The 14,120-nt window shown below is 35.9% G+C and overlaps 1 protein-coding gene across 1 annotated transcript in view; it reads right to left on the reverse strand.

Annotated features, from left to right (window-relative positions):
- Window positions 1–4,435: 4,435 nt before the first annotated feature.
- The window catches only part of EREG (epiregulin), an 18,664-nt gene continuing 8,979 nt past the window's right edge, over window positions 4,436–14,120 (reverse strand). The window contains exons 2-5 of the mRNA XM_036852702.1: window positions 11,029–11,115; window positions 9,350–9,473; window positions 8,568–8,717; window positions 4,436–6,999 (exon numbers count right to left, since the gene is read on the reverse strand). Of these exons, the coding sequence (XP_036708597.1) occupies window positions 6,918–6,999; window positions 8,568–8,717; window positions 9,350–9,473; window positions 11,029–11,115 (443 nt within the window). The 3' untranslated portion in view covers window positions 4,436–6,917. The remainder of the gene's footprint in view (window positions 7,000–8,567; window positions 8,718–9,349; window positions 9,474–11,028; window positions 11,116–14,120) is intronic.

Consider the following 14,120-nt stretch of genomic DNA (forward strand, 5'->3'; position numbering starts at 1 on the left):
AAGTTCCACACCAAGGAGGCAGCTTTAAGTAGATGGAAATTTGGGGCACAGGAGACCTGGAATAACATGTAAGTTCTGTGACTTTACTTGTTTTGTGACTCAGAGCAAACCACAACCTTTCAGGAGACTATATTCTCTTATAGGTAATAATTATTAGTCTTTTCCTTCCATCTCAGAGAGTGCATTTAAACAAAGAGTTAACAGATGTGAAAGTATTCTGTAAATTGTAAAATAGTATATATAATTTTGAGGTATTACCAAATACCTTGAACATGTTATTTCTACAAATATACCCTCAACAAATATACATTCAACAATACATATGTTGAATGTATTCTTACATTCAACATATTTAAACTAAATTAACTTCCTTTTTCCCAAACTGAATTCTTTTTGACTCCAGTTTCTCTTATTTCGCATATTCAATCACTAAACACGTCCAGTTTTCTCTCTGTGATGTGTCTAAAATTTTCCTCCTGCTCTCTGTTCTTCCAGACATAAGCTTTCTTCAATTTATATCTAGGTTGTTACAACACTCTACTAGCTGGGATCTCTGTCACCAGTATATTTTTTCTCAATCAGTCTTCTCAAATAAGCTCATTTCAATTTTCCCAAAACACCATTTATCTTCAATTTATATTCCTGCTGTAACGCACTACCACAAATTCAGTGCCTTAAACCAATAGAACTGGTGATCTTTCAATCCTGTAGATCAGAAGTCCAACTTAGGCTTCCCTGGGCTAAGATCAGGGTGTCAGCACTGAGTAAATAGTAAGGTGTTGGCAAGGCTACATTCTTTTCTGGAAGCTCTCTGGGAGAATCCATTTCCTTGTCTTCTCAAGCTGCTATAGGCCACCTGCATTTCATGGTTTATGGCCCCTTTCCTTGTCTCAAAGCCAGTAACTGTGGGTCAAGTCCTTCTCAGACTACAGCTTTGACCACAGCTGGGACAGCTCCCTGCTTTTAAGGGCTCATGTGATTAGACTGAGTTCACCGGGCTAATCAGAATCATCTCCCCAGATCAAAGTCTGTAAATTTAATCACATCTGCAATGTCCCTTTTGTCATGTAAGGCACCATATTCACAGGTTCCAGGGATTAGGACATGGACATCTTTGGGGCACGGGGGGCATTATTCTGTTTATCATACCAATTTATGGTATGGATCCCCTGATCAAGAACTTTAAATGATTGCCTATTACCCATTAATGTGAAGTTTATCTTCTCAGTATGGCTTTGAAGATCCTTCAAACTAAATTCTAAACTATTCCTAAATAGAGATCCTATACTACTGTCAGGGTGGTCTCCCCTACATACCTTTAACTTGCTATGATTGTCCTGATTATTCTTCCATTTGAAGTGTCCTACAGTCCCTCCTTTGCTTATCAAAGTCCTGTCAATCTTCCAAGTCAAGTTAAAGTCTCACTTCCTCAATAAAAGCTTCCCCATTGACATCACCTTTCTCTAAATTGTTTGATCTGATACTATTTAGTATCTATGGTGGACTTCTGTTGTTTGCGTGTTCAGAATTCATTTATCCTTCCTCTAGTAATAGCTCTCTGATTTTCCTCTGTGAGAAAAATTTCTCCCATTAGATACAAACTCGGTGGCTTTTCAACTACAATGTACTGATCGCCTGGCCAAGAGGTGAGCCTGTGATCCCAGCTAAGTAATCAGATGCTGTCTCCCTTGACCACATGCAGCCAAGAACTAAAAATAGTTGGAGTTCACACCTTCTAGAAGCAGTGCACTGCTGACTAAATAACTAGAACTTCTCTGATTCTTTGGCTTTTATTTTAATTCTATCGAACCCCCTATATCTTTCTCACAAATTTCTTCTTGGTTAAGCGAGGGTCGTTTTTGTTCCCTAAAAACCAAAGAACTCTAACTACTAAAGCCTTGCATTATTCTTTATATATCCCCATAACTTCAAATTCCTCTTCTAAGTTTCTTGAAAACCACAGTACATTTTATACTTCTTTTGAATATCTATACCCCTTATACATTACTAGATACCAAAAAAAAAAAAGATTTTCAATAAATATTGATTGATTCATAAACTATTAATTTTTTTTTTTAACTTTTGGGTTTATTTATTTATTTATGTATGTATTTATTTATTTATTTATGGCTGTGTTGGGTCTTCGTTTCTGTGCGAGGGCCCTCTCTAGTTGCGGCGAGCGGGGGCCACTCTTCATTGCGGTGCGCGGGCCTCTCACTATCGCGGCCTCTCTTGTTGCGGAGCACAGGCTCCAGACGCGCAGGCTCAGTAGTTGTGGCTCACGGGCCCAGCTGCTCCACGGCATGTGGGATCTTCCCAGACCAGGGCTCGAACCCGTGTCCCCTGCATTGGCAGGCAGACTCTCAACCACTGCGCCACCAGGGAAGCCCTAAACTATTAATTTTTATCATTTTTTCCCAGAATGTGAATTATTCCTGATGGCAAATTGAGGACCAGGAATATGACATATATTTCCTTGCTATCTATCCTGCCATCCAGAGAAAAAGAGAGTAAATAGAAAATCATTGCTCCCTTCTGATAGATTGACTGGAAAAGTCACCATTCCACTGATATTTTAAGGTATATTTTCTATATTTCCAATGAGTATAACCACTCCCTTACCCAAAGCTTTGTATCATCCTGTCACATGGCCTCCATTTCGCATGTGTTGGATCCATTAACAATACCTGCATTATATTAGCTTCGGCTGTGCCTATTTCTTAATAGGCACATGGCACTGCAGGCTCATACAAAATTTTTGGAAGACTTTTCCCAAATATTTCTCTGAATTCAAATGAACTGAATGTCGTACCTGTGTTTGGTTTATATGATGGGTAGTTACCATTAGCTGGTTATCAGACAGGATTTTTTTAAAAGATCCATATTTTATGTTTCCTCCTTAATGAATCCATGTTTGGATCCTAATGAACAGCACTTATGTTTTATAATGTCTTGTGACCATTTGGGGAGAAATATGTTCTAGAATTGACCAAATTCAATGCCTACAGTTTCTTCTTTTTAAAAAATTGTGATATTCGAAGTCTGGTTTTCTGGAATTTGTTTTCCTTCTGCATAATGCCTTCAAAATGGCCAATTCTGTCACTGTTGTAAAAAGTTTAGGGTAATCCTCTCTGAAATCACTTGAAAGTGAGCCATTCTGCACCTTCCAGACGACGATACCAGATTTTTGGTCTGAGATACAAGAAGGTTGGAGTTGAATTTAGTTGACTGGAAACACTGTGGAAGGAAAGACTTTTTAGGGGACTGTCAGTTATTGAACATGTTATGTTTTAATGTCCAGTGTATATCCAAGTGGATAGTTTGATAGGTCATTGGATAATGAAGTTTGGAAATCAGGGAAAGTATCTAGCCTAGGAATAATCAGTATATAGACGGCTATTAAAGGCAGAAGACTGTATGAAATAAAGAAGGGAGTGGATACACAGAGAAAAAGTTCTGAAATTGAGATCTGGGGGCACTCCAGCATTTACAAATCAGTGGTGGGGGATGGAACATATTAAGGAAGATCCAGCATGAGACTGAAAACAGGTGGAAAACCAGATAAGTGTGACATCCTGTAAGCTGAGTGAGAAGTGTTTCAAGGAGTTCTTTTCCTTAATTAACCCTCTGGGTTCTCAGACTTCAAATAGAGTCAGTCGGATGGCTCTGTGAGATCCCAGGAATTTCATTTTACAGGAATTTCTGTTTCTCCCCCACAAAATTCCAAACTAAATCTCAGACTAACTCCACATGATGGTTTGTTCTGCTGCCCTGACATGGCCAGGGCTGTGGTAGAATCGGGGATCAGAAGACCTTGTTTCTCATGCCAACGTCATCTTTTACTACCACTGTGACCCTGGACAAATTGGTTTACCTCCTTGGAAAATGGTCATAGCTATGCCTACCTGCCCTATCCACAGGCTAATGAAGTGGTCCAAGGAGCTAATAAATGGGCAAAGTACTCTATAGGTTTTGAAGCATGTACTTCGGAAGCCATTACTGTGATGGAGGTTCAAAGGAATGATGTTTCCTGCTCTGAAGCCTTGGGAAAGCCAAGCCTCTTGGTTGGCAGATGCTGAGGGAACCATGGGACATGCTTCTGGCTGATGTGTCCTTCCAAAAGTTATTTCTCAATAGGATTATTTATTCTTTTTAGAAATATTTTTTAAAATACTCTTTTAAAATATTCTTTTAAAAAAATACTAACCCCCAGAATTTTATAATTGATGTGATTCCTTATATTTCAAAGAGATTCTTCACTATGGTAGGCCATAAAATATGATAAGTTTATATAATGCTTTCCCAAACTAAAACCATATGTCTTTATGTCTAACCACATTATAGTCCTGTCACTGCTTTTAAGCCTTTTAATGTAGTATGGAAAAAAAAAAAAAAAAAGAAAGAAAGAGACTAAACTTATCAGTGACATTTTTAATGCAAGGTGTTTCATTTTTATTTTTCAATTTTGTTTTTTTTTTCAGTTTCCAACAAAAATAAATAAAAATTAATAATATCTTGTAAAGTATCTATATTCTCCTTCAATATCTTAAGGTACACTATTATCAAAGCTGATATTGAACACAAACAAATTGATACAATTCAGTACTCTGATAAAATTCATTGTCAAATAAGTTACTTTAAACTGCATGCGATACAACTTTATGTTCCATGGTATCTTTAATATAAACTGTATACCAAAATGGCTCTTCAAACTTAAAAAGTGCAATTACAGAGTGCAAAAAAAGAGGAGAGAAATTCACTATCTTACATTTAACCTCATCCAGTTTGAATAACAGATATGTTTTAGATAAAATTATTCTTCAGTCAAAACATTTAAATGTACTCCAGCAGCACTGCATATACCAGTTGTTACTCCCCCTTTTCCCATACAAATAAGAGTAGAAAAAAATCAGAAAGTATTGGGCAGCAAATTAAACACATTTTTTTCCAAAAGTCTACTGACAGACTATTGCTGCAAAACTGGCAAAATGGATCAGACATAAGTTTTTTAAAACTGCATTATTGAATTCAACAGAAATTAGAAGCTAGTATCATGTATTTGCTACATAAAAATTGATTTGATACCTCAACGGCAGTTGAATTTAGCTAATTCTCTTCTCAAGGACTCAAAAATAAAAATCTGTCCTACCAGTGCACCATTTCTCCCCTTGCATTGACTTTGGCAGAGAGATAAGAGCAAAAGAATGTCCAAAAGAATAGTAGCATTTGATTGTATTTTAAATATTTAATATATTACACAAATCTTAATTATGAGGTTATATCTTTAGTACCAATCTTAGAACTTTACTTTGTGGCCTTGGTGGGAAGCCACAAACTATGAATTTATGCATTGGATTTGCATTTATTCTCAATACGGTGGGTATAGATAGCCCTTTCTAGAAATATATACAGTGAGAAATCTGTAAAATAAGGAAGATAGACTAAATGTGAGCCAAAATGTTTCCATTGTTTGTAGGAAACACGAGTTGCTAGCAATCATTTTTTGTGTTTGTTCAGCATCAACCTCATTAAAACAATTATTTTTTTACTAATTTTCTCCCATAAAAGCAATCTGTGTCATACCTTTTTTATTATTTAATATGCATTTATAAATAAAAATTTAACTTTTACAGGGGTTAGTTTTTAAATAAAGATTAAAAAACACCCCAAACTATTATTTACAATTAGTTATGTAATATGAATTGAGATGCTTAAGATAAACCAATATGACTCCATTTTGTAACAAAATAAATGGATTGCAGCTGATTTCTTGGTTAGTCAATAAATTTTCTTTGAAGCAATCAAGGTCACTCAAATATGCAGACCTCCTTTACATACAGTAGATGTCAATAAGTATGTGTAGGATTTAAAATGTATTTTTACACAGCACATTTGACTTCAGCTGTATTAGTGGGAAACAGAAATATCCTTTTAGATCTCTTTAGACCGTGTATAGAATTATTGTCTTATGTCACACTTTAAAATAATAATTAGTCCATCAAATTTTGGACTATGATTTAATCTTAGAATTCTTCAGCCAAGTCCCTACAGAAATAAATACTCTTGAAAAGAAGCATAGATTTTGACTTCACGTGTGGATTTCTGTAATTGCCTCATGAGCAGTTACCTAGCATAAATGTCATACTAAAAAAAAGAATATTGTGAAGCTATAAATTATCTACTATTTACATAAAAGATAGTATAAAATTAAGTTCTCAATTCATTTTCTTAAGGAGAATCTGTTAGATGGGTGACTAGTATCCGTAGGAGTTGTGGTTGGGAATAGGGAATCGTGCACCTTCTCTCCAGGCAGACAAAGAGTGAGTTATAGCTAAGGATGTGTGTGGAGGGAGCAGAGCCCTCCAGGGTTTAGTTTGTTTCAAATATGTAGTGTTTAGCGCGTGATCTATATTTGCTTCTCCCCAATTCCCACAGCATTACTGTTTTGACACATGGCACAGGCACAGTGGTGCTAACTCAAACATCAGACTATGATATAGTCAAACCAACTATCATTGAATTGAGGAGTAGAAATATATACTTATTAAATTGATTCGACCATATATTTAGGCTTACAGAAACCTGTCACTTGCTGACACTTCCTGAACAGTGAACTGGGCATTGCTCACTCCTATGCATTGTACAGAAGGCAAAAAAGCTTTCAATAGAGCACTTAGCCCAGGAAATGATTTCTTACAAAAATATCCATTTTCTTTCTATAGTAAATATTTTGTGTACATTATACATTAGCAAACAGTCTGTCAAAAATAAAACAAAAATAAAAACTCTTCTTAGTATATTAAAATACATCATTGTTGACTTAACACATGACCCCACATAAATATTATTAATAAAATAGGAATATTAACATAACCAGGTATGCAGTGCATCCCTGCCTATAAGCTTAATGGCACCATTCAGACTTGTGGCAATGCCGGATCCCCTGAGGTCACTCTTTCATATTCCTTCTTTGGTTCTTTACTTTTTCGATTTCTGTACCTAGAAATATTCAGAAATTAAACCATTAACACTGAAGTTAACAGTATTAGGATCAAAGTATGTTAACAAAAGAAACAAATATATGGACGCTAAAGGTACATTAGCATAGTGTTTCCAAAATGACAGAGGTGAATAGGTTTAGGCTGGATGCTAGAGAAGAATGAGGGAGGAAGGGGTAGTTGCTCTGAACAAATAATTTTGGGAGGAAATGGTGAAATGCTGTGAAAGGACTTCTCAAAGGCTTTCACATGATCATGAAAATTGTAAAATTCCAGGAGAGCATGTGACCACGTTTAATCCTGGTCTGTTTTATCCTTTCGTTTTTCCTCTGTCTTTCCTTTCTTTCTTTCTTTCTTTCTTTCTTTCTCTCTCTCTTTCTTTCTTTCTTCCTTCCTCCCTATCTTTCTTTCTTTCTTTCTTTCTTACATTCTACCCATCACATTGATATAATGATATCACCAATAATAATGAAAATAAATCGGGCACTTATTAAGTGACTGACAATGTTCTAAATGCTATATATCCATTACTTATTTTATCCTCACACTTACCACTATCATCCTCATTTTACAGATGAAGAAAATGAAGTACAAATGGGTTACATAACCTGGTCAAGTTCTCCCAGCTAGGATTCATAAATCTATCGTGATTCAGAATCTTCATTCACTCATTCATTAAAGCTATCTTCCTAAAATTTTGAGTTCATTTTCTACCCATTTTGAAGATGAAGCATGTAGCCTTAAGGAAACTGCATAATGTTTTTGCTTAGTAGAAGAATATGATTAGAAAACCTTTGTTTAGCCTTGATTTAGCTATTTGTCAACTAGATGAGCCAGGACATGTCAATTTACTTCTCTGGATCTTACTTTCCCATCTTTATAAAAGATAGGATTGTAGTCAAAGACCTTTCAGGTGCATTTCAGTTTTAATAATATTCAGTTATGTGATCATAACCAATTAAAAAGGCATTATAATTTGGTGAATACTTAGACTCAAGCATGGACCAAATAAATTTAATCTTATAAAAGTAACACTTTTGGAGCTTCAAAAGTAGGAGTGCATTACTGTCAGCAAAAATAAAATAAAATTCACTCAAATCTACACTGAAAAATCTGCACCACTTCCAAAATAAGAAGGATTTCATGGAGGCATTTTAAAGGCAGCTATTATTAACTAACTCATTCTATTCCTATACCCTGGTCCTAAGCCTAAAAAATGGCCAATATGATATACTGTCAGTAGCTCAGTGCCCACTCTATATTTTCTCAGTTATCAGCATATATCAGTACAGCATTGTACATGAAGATGGAGTGTTGAAGATGGAATTTTGGGGGACTGACATGAACCAATTTTTAAAAGTCAGCTCTTATAATTATCTGGACACTCATTTCTACTAGTCCAGATGTCCTGCTGCTTAAACTTCTTTATAAATATCATTAGTGCAGAGTCTATCTTATCCCACTAAATAATACTTTGCCATATTTTTACCCAGTTTGTAAGTGTAGATTGTATAAAGGTAATTTACAAAAGCAGAGTGTTAAAAAACAAAACCAAAAACACTGGCTTACCATCTGCAGAAATAGTATACAGAGCCAGCAACTATGATGAGCAACAAGATAACAAGAATCACAGTCAAAGCCACATATTCTTTGCTCAGAGGCTTTTGGACGGTTAAAATGAAGTGCTCACATCGGACACCAGTGTAACCCACTTCACACCTAAAGGACAATGCAAGAGAAGGATCAGTTATTTAAGAAAGAAATCATGGTTCTGAATTAGTTTTGTAAGAGCTAATCTTACAATGAAATGCAAGATATTGACAAGGTTTGCCAAAAGTTGTAAAGATGAATTTAGAGACTGACCTTAAAGCTGGCCCAACTTGGATAAAAGAGGCCCACACTGCTCTCAAGCTCAACTGCTGTATTAGAATGATAGTCTGGTTCGGCCGCCAGGCTGGCTGACAATGGTGGTTTGTAAGTTTGAAGTGCTTTTGGTCTAAGTCAGTGGAATCGACTCTTATAACAATGGCTGACATATAAGTCCAGTGAAAAGATTAAAGGCTAAGCTGCTATTGCAGTAAGTATGAGAGGAAGACATGTGAAGCCCTCCCCATTCTGCAGCCCTGAAGCATCCGTACAATTTGATAACTGCTGTTCGTTCTACCATTTGTTCCCTAACTTAAAAAAAACTCACTCAATAAAGTTTCTAATCGTGCATATAAACTGCATGCTAATAGTACATATAAACGGCAGCCCATGGAAACAATAGAGTAATTATTACAAAAATAAAAAAGAGAGAGAATGTGGGTTTTTAAAAAACTGTTTTTGTTTGCTTGTATTTGGCATATTACCTGCAGTGATTTTCACTCATGTCTACCAGGTAGATGCACTGTCCGTGAAAACAGTAGCCGCTCATGTCAGAGCTACACTGCGATATTGACACTTGAGCCACACGTGGATTATCTTCTGTCTGAACTGTGAAAGAAATAGAAAGTGGGATATAGTCTGTTGTTTTCTTTGAAGAATTAATCACCCTTTCATAATAGTAGCCACTGAGCTACTGGAACAAAGCAGGTCAGGTATTTTCAGGAAAAAAGTCACTCTAGTTGTCACGTTCCCTAGACCAATAAACAAACTCTTGACCCCCAGAGGAAAATGGCCAACAGGCTAAACAAAACAAAATAAAACCTGGGGGTAAAATTCCCAAACGACAATGTTTAAGGATAGAAAAGGTAAGCTGAAGACACACACACACAAATCATTTTCCTTCACAGTTATTCATTTATCCAAAGTGTGTATAATTTTTTCAAATCTCAAAATAATTCTGACATTCATTACTCCCAAAGCAATTGCAAACTGAATCCATTAATTAATTTAAGAGAGCTTAAATCTATAGTGGGTTTTAAGCCAGCAAGGCTTGTTTTGGTGTGCATTCCCAAACTTTCGGGTTCGGGAAATCAATCACAGTCTCTAACGATGAGACCTGGACATGAACTAGACCAACCTTGAGTTATAAATGTCTCGGTTACACAAATACAACAATGACAATAGTAGCCTCTTTAGAATAGTGTTGCAACCTACACATAAAATTCACTTTAGAACGTTTTAATTACTAAAATGTGAAGGATCTTTATGAAATAACCAAACAAATCACCTTGATTGTAATACTCTTGTTCAAATAGCCAAAAATAGGGAGTGAAGCACACCAAACCTCTAGAGAGCACAAAGAGGAAGGACAAGAAAGGAGGTGAAGTTGTTGCAGGAAATACTCTGGTTCCTCAGGAAAACTCTGGACTCAATAACTCAGAGTGAATATAAAGCAGATCTCTCTCTCTCTCTCTCTCTCTCTTTTTTTTTTTTTTTTTTTGGGTGCCTGGGTGCTATTACTTTTATTTTATTTTTTAAATTTTATATCTTTAATTTTTAATTTTTTTTTTTTTTTTTTACTGGAGTATAGTTGCTTTACAGTGTTGTGTTCGTTTCTGCTGTACAGCGAAGTGAATCAGCTCTAAAGCGGATCTCTCTTAAACCACATTCAGAGTCCTCTGGGCCCCAAAGAGAAGACCATGCACGGTGTTTAGCATGTATTAAGGACTCCGTAGATTTTTCTGAACGAATGCTGTAACTCAAAATAAAAGACATCATTTGCTCCTTTTACAAAAAATAATAACAAAATATATTGACTGTCTACTGTGTACAAAGTTTAAATTTTCCTGTTTTGCCTGGGATCCAGCTCCTCACAATGGTTTCTCAGCAACGTTCTGAAATGACCAAAGGGAATCTGATTTTCTTTGTTCTCTGTCTCTTTAAGATCAAATCTTTATATATATAACTAGGTGCTCAGTCCCTCTGCCTCCAGTTATTCCTTTATATAATTTTTCCAGATCGCTAGTTCACTGGGTTCTTTTGTTAATACAGCAGCAATTTCCCCCCCTTTTTTTTTCCACTATCACATATTTATAGTCTTTGAGTTACATTTCTGTTAAGAATGTGTAATTCTTTGATGCAACATTGACAAAGCTGGGCTTACCTAAAGCTGTGCAGTTATCTTCGGACTCTCCTGGGATACATGAAGGAATCACAGTTGTACTGAGAACTGCTTGTAGAAGATGGAAACCTATTTATGGAGAAAAATCAAATATATAACTAATGCTTCAAGGAAAGAATCCCTAACCAGATTTCCACATAATTACAGTATTTATAAAGTTCTTTTAATTATTTCAAGTATTTGAGCCATCGAAACCATAAAAAAATAATTCATGGAAACAGGCATATCATTGAAAATAAATGAACCCCCAGCTCTTCTGTCCAAGGGTAAAAGCCCTGGCATTACATTCAGAGTTACAGATTTGACCTACTCTAAACATTTCACGGTAACCTTTTCAAAGACCTGATTTTAAAGACTGATTTCTTAAGAAGCTTAGCAATTGGAAAATTGGAAAATTTCCACCGTTTTACTTCATGATGTGCTCAGAGCAATGCTCCAAGGTAGAAACAATCACAAAGAAGGCTTCAAATAAAACTCAGCTTCTATTTATGGTCACAACTAAACAGGACTCTCAACCTAAGATACATCAGTTGTTGATTTAAGTACCTAAGTTACTATTTGCATTACACATTAAAATCCATTTTAATGAACAAAATGTAATCTAAGTAAAGTCAGAATATATCTTATCTAATATGGAAAGGAACACACATGCTAGATGAACCACACTGTGACCAAGAATCCAGTTTCTGTCAGCCCAGGAAGAGTTTAAACAAGGAGTTTCATGGTGTTTCCCCACTGGAAAGATAAATGTTGGGAAACAGGTACCAGAATGATTCAAGTAGTTTTCTGAATTGCGTAGAAAGACTAAGAGAATCCTTTTAATTGCACGGATGTTGACTGAAGAGAGTTTTACTCTTCTTAGGAGTCATGTAGTTGCTCTTCACTCTTCCAGGCTATATGAGTAACTGTTATATAGGAAACATTACTGGTGATGGTAATAGTAGTAGGTAGCAGTTAACATTTCTTGCCCACGTACTGTATGTGGGCATGGTTCTACCCTCCTTACCTATACTATCTCATTTAATCCACTCAGTGACTCTTTGAAGAAGATACTACTGTTCTCCCCATTAGACTTATGAGAAAAGTGAGTTAAGTAACTTTCCCAAGATTACATAACAATGTTGTTAATGGGCTGCATTACAGAATCTGGCAACAGGCAATAATACTAGAGTATAATGGACATCACAGGGAACAAACTCAGATAAATGTAACTGAAGCAGAGTATTTAACCCCATAAGGAGGCAACAAAGTATGTGCAAAGGCAATCTGGGAGAAAACTTGAGCTATGTAATTTTGGACAAATTAATTAAATTCTCTGGATCTCCATTTTCCCTAGTTTATAGAGTTTTGGGGAGAATTAAATGAAATTATATTTTTCTGAAACATCTAACATACCAGAGACTCATGAATGTTCCATGCCACTCAACATCTAGCCTCTGGTTTTAGCAGTAGTATATGTGGGTAGTGGCCTCTACTGGTCTATAACAATGTTATAAATCTCTCTGTACTTTGGTATTTTAAAGGATAATTAATCCATGTAATAAAGAATTTTATTTTATTTTTTCACAATCAGAGGAGGTAGGTATATGTTAAGCAAATTGCATATGATTTGGGTAAAACTAAAATTAAAAACTGAACTACACATAAGTATCAGAATTTGCAATTTCTTAATGTTTCAAACTTGACACTGATAACAATCCCGTGAAGTAGTTATTAGCCCCAGACAACCTCAGTGTTAAATTACATGTCTGGTCCAAGACCAATCATCTAGCGACCATAGAAGATAAGAGTTAGGAGTCCATCTTTGGACATCAGGCCTCATAACCTTTCAGTGATTTGAAAATATCTTTTGAAAAGTTTAGAACTATCTCCTCCCCACTCCATAGTTCTCCTACAATATAAATGATGCTTCAATTGCTCTTATTGGGAAAAAAAAAGCTTCTTTCTTAAATGACAAAAAAATGGCTAAAGTTTGGATTCCATTGTCAGTTGAACAGAGATGGAAAAGAATAACTTTGTCCACATAGCGTTCTAGGGTGAATTAGCTAGATTCTCATCCAAGCCAATTTTGTTCTACTTCTCAATATAATTTTGCCATACACTTTCACTATCGAAGAATTACCCCCTTTAATTTATACAGTCTGCTCAACACAAAGTGGAGTTCTAGATGTGTGCTTTTATATCCCTGACACTCCTATGCCTCCATGCTTCTTCAACTAATGGGAGGAGATATTACCGATTCTCCCACTGCAAAAGGGCCATTGTGCAAATGCACATTTCTCTCTTTGCAAAGGATCGTTTCTTCATCCTTTGCAGAAATCAGATATTAGCCTTTCCTGTTCCGAATTGCTTACAAATGCAACCTGCCACTATTATAGAATCCAGCTAATTGCTTTGAGGTGTTGTTTATTAGTCTTTTTTTTTTTTCTCTCAAAGACTTTTCGTATTGTTAGTTTTTCCACTGTTGGAAACTTTGCTCCAGTTAGGCCACAAGTGAAATATTTGCCTTTGTGAATTAAAGAATGTTCAGGGCAGGGCGTGCCTCCACAAAAACTGGGCTGTCTTAACCTATGACACTCTCTTGGACGTAGTCCATCACTCAGGATGGTTTCTGTGAGACTTGGTACATTAATCCAACATTCGGGTATTTTACAGATGGAATTGTAAATAATTTTAAATGCTATTCTCAAATGAAAGTGTTTACACTACAGTTCCATCATAGATGTATGTAGCCAATAAACTATCAAAATTGGTTCTAAATCGTGTGTCCATCTACACAGCTCTACTGCCTAAAAGCAGTGGTCCTCAAGTTTTTCTCAACCTCACCTCTGGCCCAGGGCTTTGCAAAATGGTGTAGAGGAGTAAGTAGGAATGATCAAAAGATTGAAAAAGTCCACCCATGGAGAATTTTGATATCCAGCACCCTGTCACCCTTATAAATCACTACTCATTAAAGTCATACAGGGAAGGAATAGATGCTAAAGTCCTATCCATATATTTCCTTAATCTTTCAGTTTTTCATGACTTTAGTGCTATTTGAACATAATGATCTCTCTGTAATTCAAATGCAAATC

The sequence above is a fragment of the Balaenoptera musculus genome, chromosome 5 (genome assembly GCF_009873245.2).
Source record: "Balaenoptera musculus isolate JJ_BM4_2016_0621 chromosome 5, mBalMus1.pri.v3, whole genome shotgun sequence".
Classification (NCBI taxonomy): domain Eukaryota; kingdom Metazoa; phylum Chordata; class Mammalia; order Artiodactyla; family Balaenopteridae; genus Balaenoptera; species Balaenoptera musculus.